Source organism: Manis javanica, chromosome 11 (assembly GCF_040802235.1).
Source record: "Manis javanica isolate MJ-LG chromosome 11, MJ_LKY, whole genome shotgun sequence".
Lineage (NCBI taxonomy): Eukaryota > Metazoa > Chordata > Mammalia > Pholidota > Manidae > Manis > Manis javanica.
Window position 1 is genome coordinate 105708565 of NC_133166.1, and position 23627 is coordinate 105732191.

Here is a 23627-nt window from a genome sequence, read left to right on the forward strand (position 1 = left end):
CTGCTCCTTGGCTTCTGTGCATCGTGTGTGTGCGCGCACACACACCTATGTGCCTTCTCCCAGAAAGCAGGGCCTGAATCTCCCCAGCTGGTCTGGGAGCCCCCTGAAGCAAGGGATCTCCTGCTTCCACTAGACCCGCACCCTACCCCCAACCTCAGGACCAGGCTCTACCTGGAGAAGGCTCTCAGGACATCAGCCTGCCTGACCAACAGGTGCCCCCAGGGCAGAGGTCATCTGAAGCCCCTCTCCTCCCCTCCACCCTGTCCTAAGTCCCTTTCGCTTGTTTGCAGGAGGACCTATCTCAGGCTGGGCTGCTCTAGATGTTCATGTATTGTTGAATCTCCCATAAGGCCAGTGTGTCTTCTAGCTTCTAAGTAAAGCCCATCTGTTCCTCAGCACAAGAAACTTGAGAAAGGAAGCCCATTGTCTTTCCACCTTGACAACGCCCAGGAAGGCTAGATCCACAACAGGGGCATTTAAATGAGATACTAATGCAAACTGCCAGAAGACACTTCTGAGATGACCTCGCTCGGAGATGTTCAGGAGTGGGCAGGGGCTGTGTCTGTGGGATGGCTCAGGTGCCTCAAGGAGGGGAAGGCCAGACATCCTCACTCTCTTCTGCCCAGGCCAGCCGGGAGCACTATAGACTGCATCCCTGCTCTGGACTTTCCACAGTCCCAGAAGGGCAAGGAGTCCAGCAAGCCTCCCCCAGGGCTATCCTGTGGCTCCTGCCCTTTTCCTGGGCACATGCGCAGAAAGGCGGAGACAAACTGTGCTGCCGTGGCCCGTGTTCTCCCCTCTCCCTCACCAGCATACACGATTCCCATGGGCTCTGCTGGGACATGTTCAAGCCCCGCTCTGCGGGATTCCTGCTTCTCTTTCTGATGCTCTGTTTGTGGCCACCACTAACCCTAAGGTTTGCGCAGAGGGTGGGGGCATCCCACGGGAACAGGCCTGGTGCAGGGAGTACAGCAGTGGGTTAGTGTAGGCAAGGGTCAGAATGGGGCTCAACACTCGGCTGGGGGTCCAGAGTGAAAAATCTTCACCAGCAGCTGCTACACTAGACATGCATCTGTGTGTGAGAGAGAGGTGTGTGCGTGGTATGGTGGTACTCATCATGCTGGGGCGATGTGCGAGTGAAGGATGGGGGCTAGAACAACAAGTCTTTCACTTTGTTGTGCATCAGAATTGCCTACGAGCTTTTAAAAGTCCTGATGCTCACCCTGTCCCCATACTCACTAAATCAGAGTCTCTGGGGGTGGGACCTAGGCATTTGCATCTTAAAAAACTCCCAAATGATTGCAATATGTAGCCGCTCTTGACAATAGTGGGTCAGAAGATATGTTTTGGTATATTAGGATGTTTATAAGGTGCAAAGTATGAGTGATATACATTGAGGGGAGGAGGCTCTTTGAAGGATAGTATCTATTTCTCAAGAGCATCGCCATCACAGAGCATTTGGGGGATGATCTAATCCGGCCTCTTACAGCTGCTGAGACCCAGAGAGAGGCGGTGCCTTGCCTAAGATCACGCACCAGTTTCAGCGGCACATCCAGACAGAACACAAGCCTCCAGGCTGGGCTCCTGCCACAAGCCGCAAGTTTGGGGGTGTGTAAGGTTTGTGTGTACATGTGTGTATGTGCATGGGTGTGGGTATATATGTGTGCCTAGGTGTGTGGTGGTGTGTTCCTATGAAGAACTTCACACGGGATAGCTAACATTCCTCTACTTCAGTTGTTTAAACATCACAAACCTTCTACCGACCCACGCTGCATCCTCCCCCACTGCACAAGTAGTTCCCAGATTTTTAAATCTAGAACAGTCAGCTTATTGATATTCACAGTTTGGTGTGTGGGGAGAATAATTTATTTTTTTATTTTTCTTTACGTCTCTGCCAATGAGATTAGCAAAGAAGCAGGATCCAGGGAAATGGGGAAATGGCATTTGCTGTGGAACACCCTGGAATAGTTGGCATTTTTACGTGTGCTCTAACAGGCCAATGGAAATTCTGGCTAACACCATGTGCTGCTGTAACAAGCTAAGCACACATACCCTTCACCATCTCCCATCTCAGCTTTGGTCCTGGGAAACAACCCCAGAAGTGATGCCTCTTCGCGGTCTGTGGTCAGGAAAGGACAAGGTTCAGGGGAGCAGAACGCGCAGCCCCTCATTCAGGCAGAGGTTCATGCTGAGATTCAGCCAGACACAAACACCGAACCAGCAAAGGCAGGGTCCTCAGGCAGATAGACCTTCACCCGTGCTGGCCGCCACGCCGGCCCCCGCCGGGGCCCTAGGAGGGCCTGCCGAGCGTCTGCCATGTAAGGGAGTAGATATGGAGGATTAAGGGGCGACAGGCCCCCCTCCAGCCCGCTGTCACCCAACACCTATCTCTGACCAGTGAGAAATACAGGTCTGGCTTTTTTAGATGGGAAATGGTACTTCTGAGAAAAGGGAGAAGAGCTCCTGGCTCAAGGAGGAGGGTAGGAACCACAGACGTCTAAGCAGCGATGAGACAACACTGCTAGTGTTGGGATTTCCTGGGAATGGGAAGTGATAGGCCAAAGGGAGCTGATTTCATTAAACTTTGTGTGTGGTGAGTATTCGGGGGGTGGCAGTGGGGCCTGCAGTTGGACCGAATGAGATTCGAGCTGAGCTTTAGGAAGAGATGCCACATGAAGTTATAGAGAACCTGAACGTGGGAACGGGTTGCCTTTCAGGCTGGATGACAGTGTACTTACTGCCCTTTGCTCCCTGACAGCAGGGCAGCCTGCGGCCAGTGCCGACAGGGACTGTCCCACCCCCAGGCAAGTCAAGTTTCCCTAGTGGAGGTCTTGGGCTGAGCAGCCACCTGCCACTGGGTTTCCTCCTGCTTCCCACACAGTCTAGGAGGATACCCTGATGCACTTGGGGACACTCCAGACACACAGAAGGGCGATACTCAGAGGCCAGTTCAGAAGATCCAGATGGGTGGGCAGGTTCAGAGTGGCCCCCTTCTGCAGGCTCTGCAGGCTGCAGAGACTCCCCCTCCTTCCCTGGGGTCTGCCTGACCACAGGGGTCATCTATCTATTTAGGGAGGGCCTGGGCAGAGAGACAGGCATTTGGTGCCAGGCTCTGTCCAGGGGGCTCCTTTCTGCCCCTGGCAGCTCACCTCCCCCCGACTGACGAGCTAGAGGAGAAGGGAGCCCGAGTAGGGAGGGCTCTCAGCAAAAGCCTGTTCTTGTGCCAAGCCCATGTTGCTGGTTCCAGACTATCCTTCATGGGGGGCAGGGAGTGGTGGCTACTCTGCCCTTCAAGCTATGGGGTGCACCTGGCCTCTTTGAGGGGTATGGTTCTTAACCACAGGGGCCCCGGGCAGAATCCAGAGGCCACAGGAGAATCAAAGACCCCAGAGAATCTGACTCTTCACTCTTGGAGAAGGTGAAGGAGAATCCAAGTCTGTCCAGGAGGGCGTGAGGGGAAGTGTGGTCTTTCCACAGCCTCCAGCTCACCCCTCCCAGGAGCCCAAGCAGGCACAGGGTACACAAACCAACACAGGACTGAAGGGGCAACGTGAGAACAGGTGGCCAGTGAGCGAACGCTTGGGCGGTTCTGACAAGAGGAGCGCAAATCTGATTAAAACAAAGCCAGATAAACCAGAAACACCAGCCCCAAGTGACCTAACCGCCTCTTCCAGCTAGGAGGCTGCTGGGAATCTGGCCCCCTGTGGGAATCTCACCAGGACTGAGAGTAGGGGGGACACACCTACAGGGCCAGTCCCTGGAGAGCCCCGTTTCTGAAGAGGAACGCGCTAGCTAAGGGACTCAACCCTTACCTGGCTGGAGCCTTCTGGGGGGACCTTGGGCTGGAGAAGTGACAGGGAAAGGGAGAGATCCCAGCAGACAGGAGGCACCGACAGAGAGCAGGGCCCGAGGCGGAGCATTCCACAACGGACACTCAGCCCAGATGCCGATAGGTGGGAAGAAGGGGCATGGGGGGCACCTGGGGCTGGTTTAATATTTTTCTGGGACTGGGAAGCTGGGACCTCAAGCCAAGGATGGCACAGGAATAGGAAAGGGACATGTAATTCTCGTGCAGAGAAGACAGGAGGTTGGCTTGAGCTGTACTGGGCTGTGGCCAGCTGGTACCCCAACTATCTAGGCACCAAACAGAGGAGGTAAATGCTCTGCAGGCCTTGGGTGGGGGTCTGGCAGGAGAGGAAGTGGCGGGCAGGGGACAGAGGTCTACTCCTTTCTCTCCTTCCTCTACGTGACCCCCACTCCTCTCCTCCCTCAGAAGGGACAGATTCCATAAATAATCTTGGTTGACCTGTAGGGGTTTGCAGTCTGCAGAGTATTAACATTTTACTACATTTAAATATAAATGAACATGAGGATTATTAATTGGTGTGTAATTCTTACTGGGAATCCTTTGTGTTTAGTCTAAAGGTTCCCCACAATGCCCCTGTCAGTTCGTGTACCCTTCTCCTTGAGTTTCAGGGGACCTGTCCTGTCCCCTAGCCCCCCACCACTTTGGGGGACCGTATGGTTGCCGGGTAGGAAGCGGTGGCTGGGCAGGGAAGCACCTAGACTGGGCGAGTGCTCGCCAAGAGGCGGCGCAGGGGAGCCCAGTCGCACCCCCCGGCCAGGCCCGCCTCATCCGCTGCTCCCCGCCCGACCCCGCACTGCAGCTGGGCGAGCAGGCGGAGTCCAGCGGGACGGAGAGTCTCTGCCTCAGCTACTGGGGAAAGAGCATCCCGGCCTAAGGGGCCCAGAGGCCTGGTGAACCTTCCACCCACACCCGCCTCTGCGGGGTGTGAGGCCCCTGCCAATCGTCCGCCAAAGGCCTGTGCCGCTCCCTGCGCCACGTTCTCCCTCTGAACCCCCACCCCGGCCGCAGCGACTCCCTCGCCCGGTCCAGCAGCCGGGCGCTGGCCCCAGCTGGCCTGGGATCCCGCCCGCCCGGACGCCGCTACCTGCTGAGGGCGCGGGGACGCGAAGCCAGGGAGCGGTCGGGCGGGGGTGGGAGTGGCAAACAGCGCAGGGAGCCCTGCCGACCCGGGGCAGGACAGGACGGCGTGGGGGCGTCTGTTCCCTTGAATAGGATCGGGAAGAGAGAGCCTGCCCGGCCCAGGGCTCGGGCCTGGGAACGGCTGCGGGAGGTCCTCGGCGTCCCCGCGCGCTGGCTGTGTCCCCGCAGTGGGCCACCCTCGCACCCACTAGCTCGTGGATCGCGCGGGCCGGTCGCCGACCACGGCTCCAATCTGCCGGAACCCTGCCTGGGGCCAGCACTCCCCGGCCTCGTTGCAGCCCCGGGACGCGCGCCACCTCCGGTCCCCGCTGCGCGGTTAAGGCCAACGCGCGCGGAGCACGCGGGCGCAGAGCACCCACCTCGGTTGGAGTGGCTCAGGGTGGACGCCTGCGAAGACTTGGACTTCTGCCGCTTGACGGTCATCATCACCTGCTCCTGCACGCGCTGCCGGCCCGACGTGCCTGTTTTCATCTTCTGGTCCGACGGCAAGGCCAGCGTCGAGTTGTCCTGGTCCGAGAAGCACTCGTGCGCCAAGGCGGTCTTGAGTGGCGAGTGGTTCATGGCGGCGGGAGGCGCGCGCGGGCTGGGGTCGGAGAGCAGGTCGGCGCGGCAGGTGCGGCGGCGGGCGGGACGAGCGCGTCTCCTCTCAGCGGCTCCCTGTGGCCATAGAGTGCGAGGTCCGCGAGAGGGCTGCGGGCGGCTGCTCCTGGCGCCTCCGCCCCGCCCCGGCTCGGCCCCCTCCCGGCCCCGGCGGGGCCCGCCTCCGCCAGACTGGATACACCGCCCCTGCCCTGCGCCTCCGCCGCGGGAGCGAGCGCCCCGGGGGCACCCTCCTGTTCTCCGCCCCTTTCCCTCCGCTCTCCCCCCGAGACGCGCCCCTCTGTCCTCTTGCTGCTTGCTCATGGTGCAAACATGTGCTCATCTCGGAAACCAAGGGGATTTCCCTCTAGGAAAAATGAGTTTTTCTTGACCAGGTCCCCAGGAGAGCCAGAAACCCATTTTCCTCCGTCATGGCGGAGACCAGCCCGGTCGGTGGGGGCCCCCAGGCTGACGGCACAAGCACAGCTCCCGTCCAAAGGGAGGGGGTGCTCTCTCTAGGGCAGTTTGCAACCTGAAGGGAGGGGGGATGGGATGGATGTGGGGGTTGCATGAAGCCCGCACCGAGGACCAGGCTTGAGATTACAAACCCACGGGCTAGTGCGGCTCTCATGCGTGGGCATGCCAGAGGACAAGGCTGTGAAGTGCGTCCTCTCTGGGACTCCAGACCTAGCCCCTAAAATGGTGCAGGCACATATTAGAGGCTCAATAAAAAATATTTTTGAATGGATGAATGAATGAAGACTAGCTAGTTTGAAGTAACTTAAGTCTAATTTGTATCTTACCCAGATCCTTACTGAAAAACTGGAAGGCTGCCTACCCCATAGAACTACCCCACTATGGACTTATTATTCTAGGACTTGTGTGCATTCTACATACACACACCTGAGGACAGGTGTAGTGGTGTTCTGTTCATGTAGCATTATCCTCAGGTACAGAAGTAGCCGAAGCCAGGGAATCTGGTGTGTCACAGGAGCTGAATATTTTAAAAACTCCTGATGGAAATCTTTCTAGATGGCATCACGCCCTGCCTTTCCTCCTTAAGCAGAAGGTCCTGAACACATTTTATGCACTTCTTGAGGACTCAGGGCTCCCATTCTGGACGTCCATTACTGAATGTGTGGTAGAGCAACCAGGTCAGCTCTTAGTTTTGGGGTCTCCTTCGTCTGTGTTAGGAGATCATGCCTGTCACTTCAGCTGTTGTTTGTAACTGCCACTCACAGCTCACGCACTTCACCCCTACTCTGCCCTTCTAATCTGCAGAGGAAGGGACTACCAGAATCACTGCTTCTTGGGAATTAGGAAGGGTGGAGTAGCCTGAGGGATAGCCCCGGGAACCACATGAAGGGCACTTGCTCACTTCCTGAGAAGTGGATATTGTCTGCAGGGAGCCCCCGCTTTTCCCCATAATGCATTTCTGGTAGCCACATGCAGAGCAGAATTTCGTAAAGCAGATCATAGCTCCCAGTAGAAATAGCTTTATAATTGAAGGTGTGTTCCTAAGAACTTAGTGTCAAACAGACCAGAGATGTGACCAATAATATGTCACAGATACAAATGTTCAACACCCGTAAACCTCTGTCATCACTTAAAAATGTAAGATTCTGCTTCCAGCCATGACTGTCAGGCTGACTGGAGCCCTGGACACCATCCAGCCCAGCCTCTGAATTTTCCTGATAAGGAGAGAAGGCAGCTTGCTTGTGATCACTCAGCTAACACATGGCATAGCCTCCATTCTCATCAGGCCTGGTGGCTCCTGGCCACCAGGGCTCTTCCCTCCACACTATCTGACCTCCCTTATAAAAGTCCTATAAAATGGGCATTAAAGTACAGGGCACACTGATTGCATACGGGCCCTCATGTGCTGTAAAGTAAACAGGACAGCACATAAAAATACAGTTCCATTGTAGCATGTATTGGGTCTACCGAAAACTCAATGTGCTAGCTATAGGGTGTAAATGTTAATTACGTCTTTAAGTAATGATAATTTTGCTACCTTTAGGATGTAGAAGGGCTCTGAAGGAGGTGATTGGAGCAGCCCAAATGGCTATAAAAGGCCATACTTAGGCCCTGGAAGCTGAGGCTGATTATCTTTAAAATTGTTTCCATGTATGAAGTTTAGTTTTTCTAGATGCTTCTCAATTATTTTGATATTTGATGGCTAGCATTTGCTGTGTGTCTGCAAGCACCACGACTACAAACCAGGCAAGGTTCTGGCCCTTTCCAGGGGCCACCTCATTCTAATCCTTATAATGATTCTGTGAGTTGGGGACAAGAGCCATCCTCTTTCCTCTTCACATAAAGAAACTGAGAATCATTGAGGTCACCGAGCTGGTGAGTGGCAGAGACAGGGCTAACCACAGGCAGCCTGGATGCAGAGCCTGGGCTCTCAGTGGCGGGGCCGCACTGCTTCCTCGGGGCTTCCCCACAACGAGCAGTGGGCTCAAAAGCCCACTTCTGTGGGTCAGTCTCTTAACAGCATCCCTTTCCATCAGAGGGCATGAAAGGCAGGCCACCTGGGTTCCAGTTCCAGTTATGTCACTAGCCAGCTTCATGGTGCCAGATAAGTCCCTTCTTCTGTCCCCATCACCACATCTGCAGAAGTAGATTTGCTAGGCCACCCAACCCACTCTTGCCCTCACACTGTACAGTCTCCATGTGAATTGTGGGGATTTGCAGAGCAGGAGAATCTTGAATTGGGTCCTCTGGATAATATTTGCTTGGTCTGTCCTACTCCCCAGCATCAAGCGAAGGCAAGTCTGAAAGTGGATAGCAGGGCCACTAATACTTGCAGGGCTGTGCTGGACACCCCAACCTGCCTACTCCGCCTATGTTACGCCATATAATCCTCCCCAAAATCCTAAGGAGGCCTTGTTTTGCAGATGAAGAAACACGCTCAGAAAGGTTGTCAGCGGTGAAGCCTAGATTTGGACCAAGGTCGGACTTCCCACCGGGAGAAGGGTAGGAAGGGGGAGTCAGTCTCGTGTTTTGGCCTGAAGTAGGCACAAGGTATATTCAGGCTGGAGAGATGGGTTTGGGGCTCAAGTGTATGGTTTTGAACCAGCAAGTCAGAACTTTTCCCATCAGTCTGCTCTTTTGCCTGCCTGAGCCCGGCTCCATGTAGGGCTGCACTTCAGAAACAGGCCGGAGAAGAGGGTTACCCTCCTAAAGAGAAGAAGAGAGGTCACCAAGGTGCTGTCACATGAGCTGGACACTGAAATGCTGTGCTTGCAGATGACTTCCAGAACATATTTTTACATGGTGAAAAAATTCTAATGGGCATATGTAAATGTGAGTTTAGAGGGTGTGGGGATATGGGGAAAGCATCTTGAAAGAAGTTAATTTTGACTTGATTCTGAAACAGGATGAGTACATTTTCATCCTCAAAGGCATTTCTGAACCACAAAATGGATGCAGACACCCCCAGGGAGTTGGAAGAGGTGACCTTCCTTTATGAACCTCTCAGCTTGGCAGGGTGACCCTGCCTCATTTGACCCAGTTCTTCTGCAACTGACCGCTGTTCTTCCTGTCACCTTTGGACTTTTGGACGGTGGCCATGGGTCAGCTCCCTGCTGTCCAGTCATCTGGCTGAGTTCCTTAGTGGGTCAGCTCACAGGCTCCTCAATGGCTGCCTAATTCAGGAAAATAACCTTCCTGATGACTACACTGCAGCTCCCCAGTCTCTAAGTAGCCTCCCTTATCATTTCGGTTGCCCATTAGCCCTCAGCCACTTGCCCCATGCCGATGCCTGCCTCCGTTGCCTTTGTCCATGGGCGATTTCCGCAGCGTAGAGCGCTCTCAGGCGGTCACTTAAGTAACAGTTAAGCACCTAAAGGGCTGTCCTGCTCCCACAGGGCTTACATTCTAAGGGTGTAGACAAAGAGTAAACTTATAATGGAGCTAGCAAAATGATCATAAATTATATTAAATGCTGTAAAGGAAGTGAATGAGAAGTAGATGTGAATGCAGAGAGGGGAGCTGTTGGCCATGGTGGTCAGAGAGGGGTGTTTACACTGACCTGAAGCAGGGCAGGGAGCTGCCCACCTTGGGAGCAGTGGGAAGAATCCAGGCAGAGGTAACACTGGGTGGAAAGACTGTGAGTCCGTCATGTCCTCGGAACCGACAGACCAGTGTGGCCTTAGAACAGGGAGGGAGGGGATGGGGGCACAAGATGGACACAGAGGCAGGCAGGCCGTGCTGCCCTGTACCACTTTCTGTGTTGATGGAAATGCTTTGTATCTGTGCTGGCTGTTCAAATAAGTCAAAGTTTTGTTCCTCAGACACACCAGCCGCATTGTAAGTGCTTCATAGCCTCATGTCGCTAGTGGCCACAGTACAGGACAGGGTGGGAGCATGCTGGCCCTTTACAGCTCTGCCTGGGGCTTGAATTTTATTCTAAAGGAAAGAGAAGCCATTGAGAGGCTGAGCGAAAGGATGACGAGAAACCACCACCCGCTGCCCTCCTGCCTCTTGTCAACTTGTCAATCCTCTTCATCCTTGCTGAGAAATTCCCAAACTAAATTCAGTACCCCTTCCTGGTGCCTACCCGTGCGACAGCCCCCGTCTCACGTCACCATGTCCGCGTGTCCATATGACCTGGAGCAGCCCGAGGCAGGAAATATGTGCTATTCAAGTTTCTTCTCCCACTGTCCACATTACTGGTACACCCTGGGTGCTCAATAAATGTTTATTTTATTGAACTGTACCCACCCTCTTATTCCAGAGCAAGGCTGTGTCCCTGTCCTTTGCTGGGTCTGCTGGATAATTCAGGCTCCGTGCATCCGGGTAAAGACTTGGACTTTCTAAGGCCAGTTTCTCTGTGACCTTTGCCCTCATCTCCTGCCGGTTGGTGTACCCTCAGGTATGCACTCACAGCCCCCACTCCATCTTTCTGGGCTTCACCAGAGGTCAGAGAACCTGCCTTTCTCACTTCCTAAGGGAAATTCACACTAGGAAGTTATAATGTGTTCACCCTGCTCCCCTACCCTAGTCACCTCAGAAGACACCCATCTAGGAAGTCATTTTCCCAAGGATATGAATAACAAAACTCTGCAGTGACCTCTGTCGGGTCCTGAATGCCCTCAGGGTACCTGAGAAGGAATGGACCAGACCCTCTGCCTGCCTCCTGGTATGAGTACCTGCAGCAGACCCGCGGTACAGGACGTTGTCCTGGAAGGGACAGAGGGTGCAGGGACAGGCTCTTAGGCGTGGTTGGGAAGCAGGAAGGTGGTGGGATGGGAACAGCAGGCCACGCCCCACGCCCTGGCATGCACACCGATTGGAAGGTCAGGGCCTGTGACCATGGACCCATGAGGGCTGGGGCCAGATGGGTGGCCTGTGTCCAGTCACACGACCTGCTCTGCTCTGGAAGGAGATGAGGGGGCAGGGCTGGCAGGGGGAGGAGAGAGAGCAAGGGGGTGAGTTGCAGCCTGGATGAGTCCAAGGCGGGCAGGGCTGGGCCGGAGAAGGGGCGAGGCCAGGGTGTGCACCTAGGGCTCCCCGCCTCTCCAGGGCTCTCTCAGAGCTGCCTTTCTGGTCTCTCTGGGTGGGGTGGGTGGGGCAGTGGCCAGGGAGGGAAGGAAGGTGATGAATAACAGAGTGACCCAGCCCCATCCCAACTGGCTGCAGTCAGCACTAGATTTGTTCTGCGCCCGGCCCCTCTGCTAACCCAAAATTCCGGTTCTGTCCTCGTGAAGCTGGCGAACCCAGGGTGTGCCCTTCCCTCTGCCTCCTCCCCCCCGCAGGCAGTGCTGTTTTGCAAACCCTCCTAGGACTACAGCTCCGGGCCTGAGCCTAGCCTCAGGATCCTGGGGGCCCACAGCTCCCTGCGGGACCAAAAGCCGCTTGAGCGCTGACTCCAGGGCCTTCCCGGGAAGGCAGCCTGGGAAAGCCAGAACAGGGGGCTTGGAGTGAATAGAGCAAGGTTTGCACCCCTGCTGTGTGACCTTGAACTAACCACTTAACCTCTCTCTGTACCTCACTTTCCTCATTTGTAACATTAGGTTAGTCACACCTACCTGGCAGGTTTCTTGGGACATAAATATAGATAAAACGTCTAGCACAGTGCTTGGTACCCTGTAGGTGTCTAATGATGAACAGAACTTCCTTCGTCTCCCCAGAAGCGCCCTGGCCTCCCCTCTAGCCGCCCTCTCTTCCAGACTCTCCACTTTACATGATGGCCCGGGGCCTGCGCCCCAGCTCTGGCTGCTCCTCCTTGGTCTTGGGCCCTGACTCGTTCCCCCCCGGGGAGGTGGGCCATGCCTCCTTCCGTCCTGCTCACAGCCTCTCCCCCATCGCCCCTGCCTTCCCCTCCTCCCACCCCCGCGCTGTTGTCTGCATGGCACACGGCGGCTCTGCCATTACTGCCCTTGGAAACTTCAGAGGAGGAGGCGCCCTCAGAGACCATCTGGGGCAGCCCTCTGATTTTCAGAAGCGGTAACTGAGTGCAGAGAGGCACGGTGACGGGGCCTTGCGGAGGCCTGGTGTCCAGGTCCTGCCTCCCGACTGTGGGGATAAGGGTCCCCTGCTTCCTTTGGGGGAGAAGGGCGGTGGGGGGCTGGGCGACCAGCCTGAGGTTGACCGGGAAGCCAAGGCAGGAGGGGAGTCCAGGGGTGGTTCCGGAGGCACTGTCCCCGCGGTCCTGGGAGAACAGGATCGCTAGCATCGGGAGGAGGAGCAGCAGCCCGGGAAAGGCTGTGCGAGCTGCGAAGCTGGCGGCAGCGCGGGGGTGCGCCTGAAGAGCTGGGCAGGCCCCCGCGCGGCCGCTCACAGTCACCTGCCCAGCCCTGGCCCCAGCCCTGCACAGCTTCCATGGTAATTGGGTGAGTCACCCACCCGCGCCTGCAGACAGGGCAGCCACACCCGAGGCAGCTGGCACCCTGACGGTGTTTCTGCTCTGAGCTGCTGGGCTGGCAGCCTGCCAGGCCGTGGATGGGTACTGATGGAGTGCCAAGAGCTTCAGGGCCTTGGGCCAGGCTAACCTGCTGAGTGGTGGAGCCTCCTGTCTGCATTGCCCTGTCGCCATGGCCAGAGCCTCCTGTGGACAGCCCGGTCCAGGTGCCTTCTTATTAGGAATGCCAAGCAGCAGACCATGCATCTCCCAGATCTGCACACAGTAGGGCCCCAGGTTTCGGGCTGCTCACAAAAGGTCTATAGTCTCCCACCCCCCAGGCTGAGTTAGGAGCCACTTCTGCTGGCTTCCCTGCCGGGCAGGGCTGCCTCTCCATCTCTGCCCATTCAAAGCCCATCAGAGCCCTGCCCGCCAGCCCAACTCAAATGCTCCCACCTCCCCTACTGGCCCCCAGATGTCCTGAGCTGGAAGCAACTCCTCCCTCCCCTAACTCTTAGGGTAACCTGCACCCGTCCTGTGCCACTTAGCACGTCGCTTTGCCCTGGTGCTCTGTGAGCTCTGCCTCACTGGCAGGCCACCCAGTGCCCTGAATGCTGCAAAGGCTAGGGGGAAATTTAACCTCACTGCATCTGTGTGTTCTGTTATGGCATCTCTGTGACCAGACACCTCTTTGGGCACCTTTCTGCTCCCATTATCCCCCACCTTTTTCTAGGCCATATCATCACAGCAAAGGCCTTGACTTCAGGCCCTGCAGTGGCTGACGCTGGACCTGGGCACATTTTGACAAAGAGCTCTTGAGGAAATGGGAGGTTTGGTGGCACCTGGACCCTCCAGCCATCTCCAGTCTTCGTGTCCACTGGCTCTGTAGCTGCTGGGGGAGCAGGGTGGAGGCGCAGGGGGGCTGGGCTGGGCCTGGAATGCGGGCGGAAGCTGGACCTCTCACTCCTTTCCAAAGGAGCCTCTAGACGTGCTTTGTATCTGCCAGTCACGGCCTCTGTGAGTCTGCTCTGGGAGCCCCTCCTTTCCTAAGGAAGACCCCGGATGACCTCCATCACAGACCATTCTGTCCCCTACGCCACTGTCTTGGAAACCGGTCAGCCAAGCAAGGGTCACTGGGATGGGGTGGGCAAGAGGGGACAGCTCAGGATTCCTCTGGTGAGTTCTGGACTCCAGCTGAAGACAGACATGCCTGCGCCATGGTGCTCAGCCCCAGAAGTCAGTGTGGGCATGCAGAGGGGCTGGGGGTGGGTGTGCCATATGACAGCTGAGATAGAGCTTAGAGGCTTTTGGGAAGAAGGGAACATTGGAGACCACGGAACCAGGGAGGCCAGCGTGTAGTCCAGGGCGAAGAGTTTGCTCTAAGCACTTCAAAGGGAGGTCACAGGATGGCTCAGATGAGGGAGCGTGTTTGGGGTCACTTGGCGGCCGGGACTTTTACCTCTGCTTTCATCTTTTTGCACATAGAACCACAGGACCATTTCACATCCATCTAGCTCTTTACAGTCTACAGAGTGGTTTTCTGACCTTAATCTTGGGATCTGCCCATCAATTTCTTGAGAGAAGTGTCCATCCCTGGGTCACCCCCCGGTAAGGAGGGAGACTGAGCCTCGCAGCGGTTGCGTGATTTGCCCGAAGTCACTCCTGGCTAGTGACCAGAGCTGATTCTCAGAAATCCTTCTGACAAACCAAGCCCAGTGCTTTTCCACCACACACACAGAAAAAAACATTTCTGGGGTGGAGAGAGCTGCGAAGTACACTGTCTTTGGGGACATTAGGCAGATTGGATGGTGTCCCCCCTCCAAAAAGATATACCCACATCCTGACCCCCAGAATCTGCGGCTGCAGTCTTATGGGGAAAGGGTCCTTGCAGGTGTAATTAGGGAAAGGGTTTTGAGATGAGGTCATCCTGGATTCGGGGTAGACCCTAAATCCAATGACGAGCGTCCTTCCCAGAGAAAGGCAGGGGGAGACAGATGGAGGCAGAGACTGGAGTGGCATGGCCACAAGCTGCAGTCAGTGAGGAATGGGTCCCCTCAGAGCCTCCAGAGGGAACCCACCCTGAAACTGGCAGTGAACACATTTCTGTGGCTCGGACACCACGTGTGTGGCCATTCATGTGGCTGCTCTGGGAAGCAGAGACCCTCACTCTGGGACTCAGTGATTGGCATGAGCTGTCAGCTTCTCCTGGCAAACCAGTCAGCAAGTGGCACAGCAGGGGCGTGAGGCCCAGGGCCAGCCCTGGGGGGCTCCCCACTGCAGCGTGGTGCCTCAGCAATGACAGCACGCTAGGCTGGCACGGGGCAGCCAGGCACCCACCCTCCGCCCTCGCCCGTGCTCCAACTCGTTTGGTTTCAGTCTGTACCAAGAAAAGGATGATTCTCCAGCAACTCTGGGAAACGTGAGGTGGCCACAGGCCACGTCCCTCCCCACCAGGAGGTACTTATGAAGCCAGTTGCACCTCCGCCCAGAAGTCAGAGGGGCCCAGCCCCTAATAACTGCCAGCCTCGTGGCCCTGGCTGCCCTCCTCTTCACATTTCCCCACGTCCCGGGACGTCTTCAGGCAGTCAGCAGAGCATGGTCACGATTAAACACAACAAGAAAACATAATAGCACTTCATCTTTCAATGGGGCTTTTTATTCTGAAAGCTCAGGCAGTTTTATAAGGCTGTGGAGGCCCCCCGATAGTTCCCTTTTAGATGGGTAAAGTGAGGCACTGTCCCGGAAGGCAGCCAGATAGGGCTCTGGCCAAGCCACTGGTCAGTCAGTGCTACTGGCCAAGAACGTGGCTCTGAAGGTCCACCTGGCTCCCTCATTTTTCGGGTCTATGGCTTCAGTTGGAAGGTTAGTTTTATCAGAAAGTCCTCAGGATTTGCTCTGCCTTCTTAGAGAGCGTCAAGATGGGGCTCAGCCAGCCTCCCAGCTTACTGAGCAGTGGGATGTGGTGGGGGCATGAGAAGACGGGTGTTGAGGTAGAAAGAGTGTCCACAGGGAGTCCTTGGTACCCCCCTCCACCCAGTGCAAAGTGCAGTTCTGGGCCTGGCTTGGCCGCCCACTTACTGTGTGACTTTGGACAAGTTGTTTGCCCTCTCTGGGTCTCAGTTTCCTTGTTTGTAGAACGAGGGAGTTGGGGTAGATGCACTGTCAGTGCTTCTCAAACCTTACTGTACTCGACTCACCCAGAAATCGAGCTCAGCGGATTCTGATTCAGCAGGCCTGGGTGGGGCTGAGGCTCGGGGTCCGACAAGCCCTGGGGCGGCGCTGCCTCTGGTCCTCAGACCTCACGGAGAGTTACAGGTTGCAGGGCAGGTCACCTAACCGCCATCTGTGAACGTCGTCATCGCCTCCCCAGCATGCTGTTTGGAGAACAAATCTGATGCTGTGTATCAGAGCACTTTGTAAGCTGTAAAGTCCTACAAATTTATGTTTTTTAAAAGATCACCAATAACGTGATAAGCAAGCCTTCCAAGGAGCCAGGGATTGGTCCAGGCCCAGGCTCTAGAACCTGTCACCAGCTAAGGATGTCTTGGGCGAACACGTCATTTCTGTAAGCCTGTGAAATGGGGGTCACAGCACCCACCTCACGCTGGTTATGAAGATTAGATGAAATGAGATCGTTGAGGAAAGCAAGTTACAGAGGAGCCTGCACACAGAAGACCCTCGGCCACCACTCCTCCTCCTGACCATTTTCCCAGGTACAGGGTGGGGACAGCCAGGGGCAGGCTGCTGCTGCGCCCCTCACCCTCACCTGTTCTTTTCCCTCCCATCCTGGACTCCATCCTTAGTCCCCAAGGCCCCCAGGGTCCTGTGCAGGCTCCTCCACTGTGCTGCTGGCCCGGAGGCTGGACCACCAGCTCTCTCTGCCAAGCCCCCCGGAGAGGCATCTGTGCGCAAGGCCTTGGCTACGCCAGCTGCAGTTCAGGGGTTTGGGTGGGAGGGATGCCAGTGGGCTCAGGTCGGGGGCATCTGCCTTTCATTTCCCTTAGGGCACTGCCTGCTGCCCGAAGGAGCTTGGTTTCGGCGGGAGCAGTGGTCAGTCTTCAGTCTTCACGGCACTGAGGACTATGGGTGTGAGCAGGCAGTGAGAGGCACGCTGCCTGCTGGGTGCTGGGGCCACGCTCGAGCCCCCACCCCCTCAACAGCGGGGGCTCCCTGGCAGTGGCTTCTCCTTTCTCCACGCGCACCTTGGCATCCCGCCCTCTCCCCTAGTACAAGCCACCTGCAGGCTCATGGACAGGGTGGACACTGACAGCCCGAAGCGGCAGCTCCAGAGAGGCTCCCAACCCATGCAGTGAAGCCTGGCTGTGTCTAAACAGAACAATTACCCTAATTGCTGTTTCTGCTAATGATACTGTCATCATTGGTCTGACAATAGGATAGGCATTACTCAGCCCTAACTGGCCGGCCAGAGCCTGAGCCACTGCAGGCTGGGCTCCGAGGGCCCTGAGGCCCAGCCCAGAGCTGTTTGAAGCTAGAGCCGCTCTGTGCCTGGGCCGGGCCTCAGGGGTCTCTGACTGTAAGTGGGATATGTCTCAGTTTCTAGGTCTGTGGATGCCTAATGTTTACACAATATTCTAAATGTGCAAAAAAAGTAAATTCCCTTACTGTTTATACCCAATCCTATGGAACTCACAGGCTTCCTATCCGATTCTGATGATGGTAGGGAATCAACAGCACGAAGCGAACCAACCCGCCCATTTAAGGTACTCCGGGAGCTTATTTATAGCAATCTCTTTTGTATTCACTTCCAGTCCTTTGGGCAAGTGATCAACTCAAAATGGAAACTCCTCTGCAGAGGGTGCCCCCAAGGCGCCCTCACGGTGTTGGAGAGCTGGGGTCCGTGCGCTGCTCTCTGCCCTCGGTCTGCAGGTCCCCTTGCCACGTCTGAGGGTCGCTCCCAGGGAGGGTGGCCATCTTCCTTGCTGGCCAGACCCCACCCCATCTCAGCTTTCATGCGCCCAGAAGCTGCCCTGGGTCCTGGCACAACCGAAACTCCACCCTAGCCTGGGTGTGCCACCCTGCAGTCTTCTGGCTGCTTGGCCCTCTCCAACGGTGACTGCTCGGCAGATCTGCCAGTCGGCACTTCGTGCCTTTGCAGCATCCTCAGGGGCCCGCGGGACCTTCTGGAAGCCCAGCATGCCTCAGAAAGGCCATGGCAGCCTGGGGCAAGAGTACAGGACCGTGCCCCCTGGCATGTCCCTCAGTCTCATGACCTGCTGCCCGGTCCTCTCTTGGATGTGGTCCCATAGGAACCGCTGGGCTTTTCTGAGGGGCTTGCAACTTTCTAGGTCTATATCCTAAGAAGAGGCTCCTGAACAGGGATCCCCACCAAACCTCTCTGGGTGTTCCCACCCCTGACTCACACTTCTTCTCTCCCCTGTCTGGAACCCAAGGGTGGGAAGGAGGGCCGGACTCTCAGGTCTCCCTACCTTTTCTGCCCCCTCTCCCAAGCCACAGAAGGCTTTTCTCCTTCATTGTCCCCTTTTCTACGTCCTTCCCTGGGCAAGGAGTGTCCTGGATTAACCGAATTGCAGAGGAACTACAGGGAAAGGGAGAGAAAAATCTGGATGCCATTAAGAGAGATCTGAAAAGCAGGAAGCACGTCGCACAGAGCGCTCGCAGCCGGGGCAGGGGGACGCGCCGCGACACCGGGACAGAGGGACCGGTCGGTCCCAGCACCGCGCCTTCCTTGGCTTGCCCCTTCCAGGCAGGCAGGGCTCAGGCAAACACAGGGCTGTGCGAGCAGTGGGGGAGCCGGGGCTGCGGGCGGGGGCAGAGCCGGGGGAGCCCCGTGTCGTGACAAGGAGCGGACGCGCCAGGATCAGGGCCCATGAGGGCATACTGGGGACTCTGGAGTCGGGCCCTTTTTCTGAGAGCAATTTCCCTCTACAGGTCACATGCACACAGCAGCAGCCGGTGCCCAGGACCCTGTTTATACGGGGCTCTGCCCTCGGCCGAGTGGACCAGCCTCACCTCAACGGCTCTGAATACAGACCTGGGGCTGCACGAGAGTGAGCCTCCCTGGGCAGCAGGGACTCCGTTGTCCACCACGCTGACTGGTAGGCAGAGAGTCCAGGGCACAGAGAGGGGCGCAGAGAATGGAGCAGGGCCACGCAGGGAAGGGCAGGGACATGAAGGGAGGGGCCCAGCAGAGTCCTGGTCCCTGATTCCAGGCCACGCAGGTGGCCTTGCAGTGTCCCCCTGTTTGGGACCCAAGATCACTACTACTGGACCGTGTTGAGCAGGGGAGGGGCCTGGTCCACGGGAATAAAAGTGGTGAGGAAGCACCACCATTTGCCGGGGACCCCCACCCTCCGGTCACGCCGACCCGCAGGGCCCTCTTGGCCACCAGCCGGGGCCCAGCCCCTCTCAGACGCTTCCTGGGGACACTTCCCTGTGGCAGAACCTCTGTGAAAAGTAAATCATCCTGGGACCTAGACACAGAGCTCATGGTACAATGGAGTCCGGCTGGGAAGGGAAGAGGAACCAGAGGCCTGTCAGGCCCTGTGGTCCCCGAGCGTCCCCTCCTAGGGAACAGCTGGGAGGTGGTGCCGGGTCATGGCAGGTGTGGACTAACCTCCCCAGCCTCCCAGAGCTGCTGCTCAGGTAGCCAGATAGGGTCTCTCCAGCGAAGCTGGGCTCCTACCAGGGAGGTTTCCAAGGAGCCGGTCCAGGGCCAGCACAAGGAGTCCCTCAAGGCTCCTGGGCACAGCCCCCTGGCACGGGGAGGACTCGGTCACTTCCACACGCTCCTCCAGCCCGGCCTCTGTCACCACCAGGCCTCCTTATCCTAGTCAATGTCTGTTAAACTAGAGAAGTAAGAAGTGTCTGACAATACTTCTTTAAAGGGCACATTTTAGGAACCACCCAAGTCTGGAGTGAGGCCTAAGGATCTAAATTTTTAAGGAGTATTCCAAGTCTGACTAACTTTGCTGCACATTAAAAAAATTGTGAAAACATATGCACGATATAGAATTTACCACTTTCACCATTTTTAAGTGCACAGTCCAATGGCATTAAATGCATCCCACTGGTGTGCCACTGGCACCCCCATCCGCCCCCAGAGCTGTTCCATCCCAAACAGAAACGCTGCAGCCACAGGGAACAGCGCCCCACCCCCAACCCACGCCCACCCTGCACCCCGTGACTCTGCCCTACTTGGTCTTCATGAATCTGATTTCTGGGTCATGTGAGAGGAATCACATTCGCCCTCGCGTCTGGCTTGTCTCACTGAGCATGATGTCTTTGTGGTTCATCGATGCTGCAGCCTGTGCCAGACCCTCCTTCCTTTTTAAGGCTGAGTAATATTTCGCTGTACGTTTCTGCTGCCTTTGGCTTATTCACGCATCTGTCAGTGGGCGTCTGGGCTGCTTCCCCCTCCGGGCTGTTGTGAGTGACGCTGCTGAGAGCACAGGTGTGCGAGCCCCTGTCTGAGCCCCTGCTCTCACTAACTCCGCAGCCCCTTCTCACTGACGCCGCCACTCCGTCCTTCTGCCTCCCATTACGTGGAACACCTTCGTGCTTCCTGTCTCCCAAGTCCTGTCCTACTTTCCCTGCCTCTTCTGAACCTACCCACACTTCATGAAGGCCGGCCTGGGAGGCAGTATGGTGGCTCTGGGGCCGGACAGGGTGGTGCTCGTGTTCTGTCTCAGAAGCTCACCAGGCCATGTGTTCGGACCAGTTACCTAACTTCGCCCAACTTCAGTTTTCTCACCAACAAAAGGAAATCCATGAACACTAACTTGAGGGAAAGTTAGGAGGGTTCAATGTGAAGATAAGTGTAAAGTGCCTCACACAGAGTAGGTATTTAATAAATGCTGGCATTTGTTGGGATTATTCAAGAAAGCTTTTTCCAGCAGGGTGGACCTTTGTGAAGGAATCTCTGCACCCAGAGAAGATGGGATAAGCAACCGCCTCCCCATACTGAAGTGACCTGAAGGTTTTTGCTCATGTGATATTAATTAGTGGCAAGCAAACTCTCAGGATTTAACGAGTTATGTTTTCTGAGTAACCTCAGTTTCTCTTGTTGTAATTAAAACACATTTTCTCTTGTTCTGTCCTCAATAACCTCCCAGAACTGCTGTGGAGAATCCTCTGTAATTATATATATTAAAAAAGTCTCTCAGGACTTGAGGACCTCATACAGTGCGAGCCTCTGATCATTCTAGCTAGAGCTCAGACGTCCAGTGGTGCATGCCCGTGTCCCGCTGTACCGGGGGGTGGACGAAGCACAGCCCTTGTCTGCAGCATGCCCCAGGCATGAGGCCAAGACTTACACGCAGGAGGCAATCCAGGGAGCAATTATCAAGGCTAATAGAGGGTGTAGACAGAGCTGCTCATGTTGGCATAAGCAATCTGAAAAAGAAATGGCACAGCTATGTGAAAATATACAGTGGGGGCAGGGAGACAGGAAGGAAGGAAGGAATGTGGCATCAAAAAGATGGGGGAAGAGCCCAGACTGGAAGAAAACCTAAAGTGAAAACAGAAAATTCCCCAGTCATGTTTCATGGTTCAGGGAGTTTGGCAATCCAATTTCCAAAGACTAGACAATACTAAAACCGAAGGGGGATGAAGAGAGATGGCAGGGCCAGGGACACACCTTGAGAATTACATACAATTACTTATCTAAGAAATGATTTAGAAACAACAACACGTAAGGCTAACAATAGAAGGGTACAAAGGAGAGCCTCCCACCATTGTGATCGATTCACAGAAAGTGAGACAGATATAAAAGCTGTTAGAGAGAAACTGGTAGGTTTGTTGGACAGAAAGTAAATAAATAAAGATGATTGAATATAAGAATAATTAATATCCCTAAAATTGAGAACTGTGCACATGAAATAGAAAAGGTATTTAGGGCTATTGAGCAGAAAAGTTTTCCGTTAAATAAAGAAAGGACTGGGTTTACTGATGGACAGGGCACAGGCCATACAGAAAAAAGAGATAGAGAACGGTCAATATCAAGACGTGGCCTGTTTAAGTTACTGAACTTCAAAGCATCCAGAATTTTTCAGGAGTACAGGCAGAAATAAACAAGTCACGACAAGAGGGAAGATTCGGGTTAGCTCAGACTTCTCCGTGTTCAGTGCCAGAGGACCTCGAAGTTACGTTCACAAAATCAGAGGGAAAGAACGCATGCCCCCCAGACTCCCCACCTGCGAGGTCTGAAGGCGGCAGGGGGTCCTCAGATGTGACAGCCTCTTTTGGAAACACTATCTAAATAAAAGACAGATGTCAAATATGTGTTTTCAAAAACTTCAATGTTTCAATGGCTTCTCCTTTTAGAATGGTTTTGAAAAATGATTTCTTTTCTTAGCCCTAGCGGGATTCCATAGGTGCAAGTGTCTTGTGTAGTTAAGAAACTTTTATCCAAGGTAGAATAATGCCTTCAGCTTTATTCATTTCTTGTTGTTCTATGCAAATACAGATAAACAATGTTGTCAATTTTAAAAGCATGTAACATAGGATCCTTTTCCTGTACAATTATTTCTGTCATGTACCTACCGTTCCGTCTGTATTTATGCTTTGAGACACGTCGGGGCTGGTGTTCAGCAGAACAGTTCTCCTGGGCGGTTGGATCTGGGAGGAGTTAGTCTGTCTTCACAGATTTCTGTGCTGTTCGGAGTTTTATAATAAGCATGTACCATTTTGACAAAAAAGGTCAAAAGCATTGCTTTGAAACATGGAAGGAAAGGGTAAAGTGGGTGTGGCCCACAATCAGTCCTGGAGCAGACGCCGGTGTGAGCCCCGCAGGCTGTCCTGGACTGAGGCGTTGGCCTCCTCCAAGGAGCTCAGTTTACCCCTCTAATGACAGGATGGCCTAGATACAGGAGAAGCTTTCTTGGAAGAGATGGGGTTTGAGCTGGGCCTTGAAGAATGGGTAGGTTTGGAGAGCATCCCTTGTGCCAGGCACTTCATGCATCAGCTTGCTTAACCTTCCTAGGTCTCTGGGTAGGTGGTGTGATCTCTATTTTATGGAGGAGGAAACTGAAGTCAGAGAGAGAAGCCAGGGGGAGAACACGGTGCACAGAACACAAAGCACAGGGTAGACTGAGAACTCAAGTGTGACCAGGAGGACGAGCAGCTGGGCTCACACTTGTGGGCCAGGGCTGAGCAGAACGGAGCGGTGTGTGCCCCAGGTGGAGTGAGGAAGGACTGCCTGATAGTGTGTGTAGGCCCAGGGGCACCTCGGAATGACAGCATGACAGCAACGAGACTGCAGGGAAGGCACAGTGACTCGCGTCGCCCCCCGAGGGTCAGGGCCCAGAGCCCGAGGCCAGCTCCCAGCGGCTGGTGGTGCCCGGTCAGGCTGCAGGTCCCATGGAGATCCCCAGGCCCAACAGAGGAGGGGGCCGGGAGACTTGAAGCTGCCGAGGGAGCAAAGGTCATGGTGCAACTACACTCACCGGACCCTGCAGGGCATGGAGACTCAACTCTGAGCTAGGGTCATGCTCTCAGAACCATGCTCAAGGTTGTTAAGTCATTAATTACATAGGAAGTGGCAATAAAATGGTCTCGGACCTCCTCCTCTTCCCCAGAGTCCAGGGCCTAGGGACCCACAGCCCTCTGGCTCTGTCGTGAACCAGCTGCATCGCCGTGTGTGGGCTTCCCCGGCCCCGCGGAGACTGGCCATCCCCTGAGCAGCAGAACCGTCACCGTGCAGGTGTCCTGGCCTCTAAGGCCAGTCCCAGTCCCGCCACTGGAGCCTGCGGCCTTCCTGCCATCAGCCATGGGAGCTGGTCCCAGGCCAGGCAGGAGCAGGGGTCAGAACGTCTTCTGAGAACCTGCGTTGGCCTTGATTCTGCCCCACACATGGGGTTCTCAAGCCCCAGTCCTGCTGGGACTCTGAAGCCACCTCGTGGGACAAGCTGCAAGTTAAAAGTACAGGTTTTGAAGTCCATCACGTTTCATTTGAATCATGGCTCTGCCACTTACCAGCCGTGTGACCACTCTGACTTTGCTCGCCTCTGAGCCTTCAGTTTCGTCAGGCACAGAATGGAGATGGTATCATCTACCCCTGCCATGAGGACTGGACAGGATAGCACAGGTAAGGTGCCCACCCAGCGATGCCCTGCAGTGACACCCGCACCGCCGGCCACTTTCCGACATGTCCCGTTTGCTGACCACCTTCCCACCCCTGATCGCCACTCAGGTCTGAGTTCTGGTTGGTGGCCT

The 23627-nt window shown here is 55.4% G+C and overlaps 1 protein-coding gene and 1 long non-coding RNA gene across 3 annotated transcripts in view; one reads left to right on the top strand and one right to left on the bottom strand.

The window, feature by feature from the left end:
• The window catches only part of PKP1 (plakophilin 1), a 44539-nt gene extending 38785 nt beyond the window's left edge, over nt 1-5754 (bottom strand). The window contains exon 1 of the mRNA XM_037015266.2: nt 5368-5754. Within this exon, the coding sequence (XP_036871161.1) occupies nt 5368-5569 (202 nt within the window). The 5' untranslated portion in view covers nt 5570-5754. The remainder of the gene's footprint in view (nt 1-5367) is intronic.
• Nucleotides 1476-20561, top strand: LOC140844519 (uncharacterized). Of its 2 annotated transcripts, none has more exons than XR_012122964.1 (3): nt 1476-1608; nt 18345-18511; nt 20309-20561. It is a non-coding gene; the product is annotated as an uncharacterized lncRNA (long non-coding RNA). The 2 variants fall into 2 exon arrangements; XR_012122965.1 differs by having other exon boundaries at nt 20312-20561.
• Nucleotides 20562-23627: the final 3066 nt, after the last annotated feature.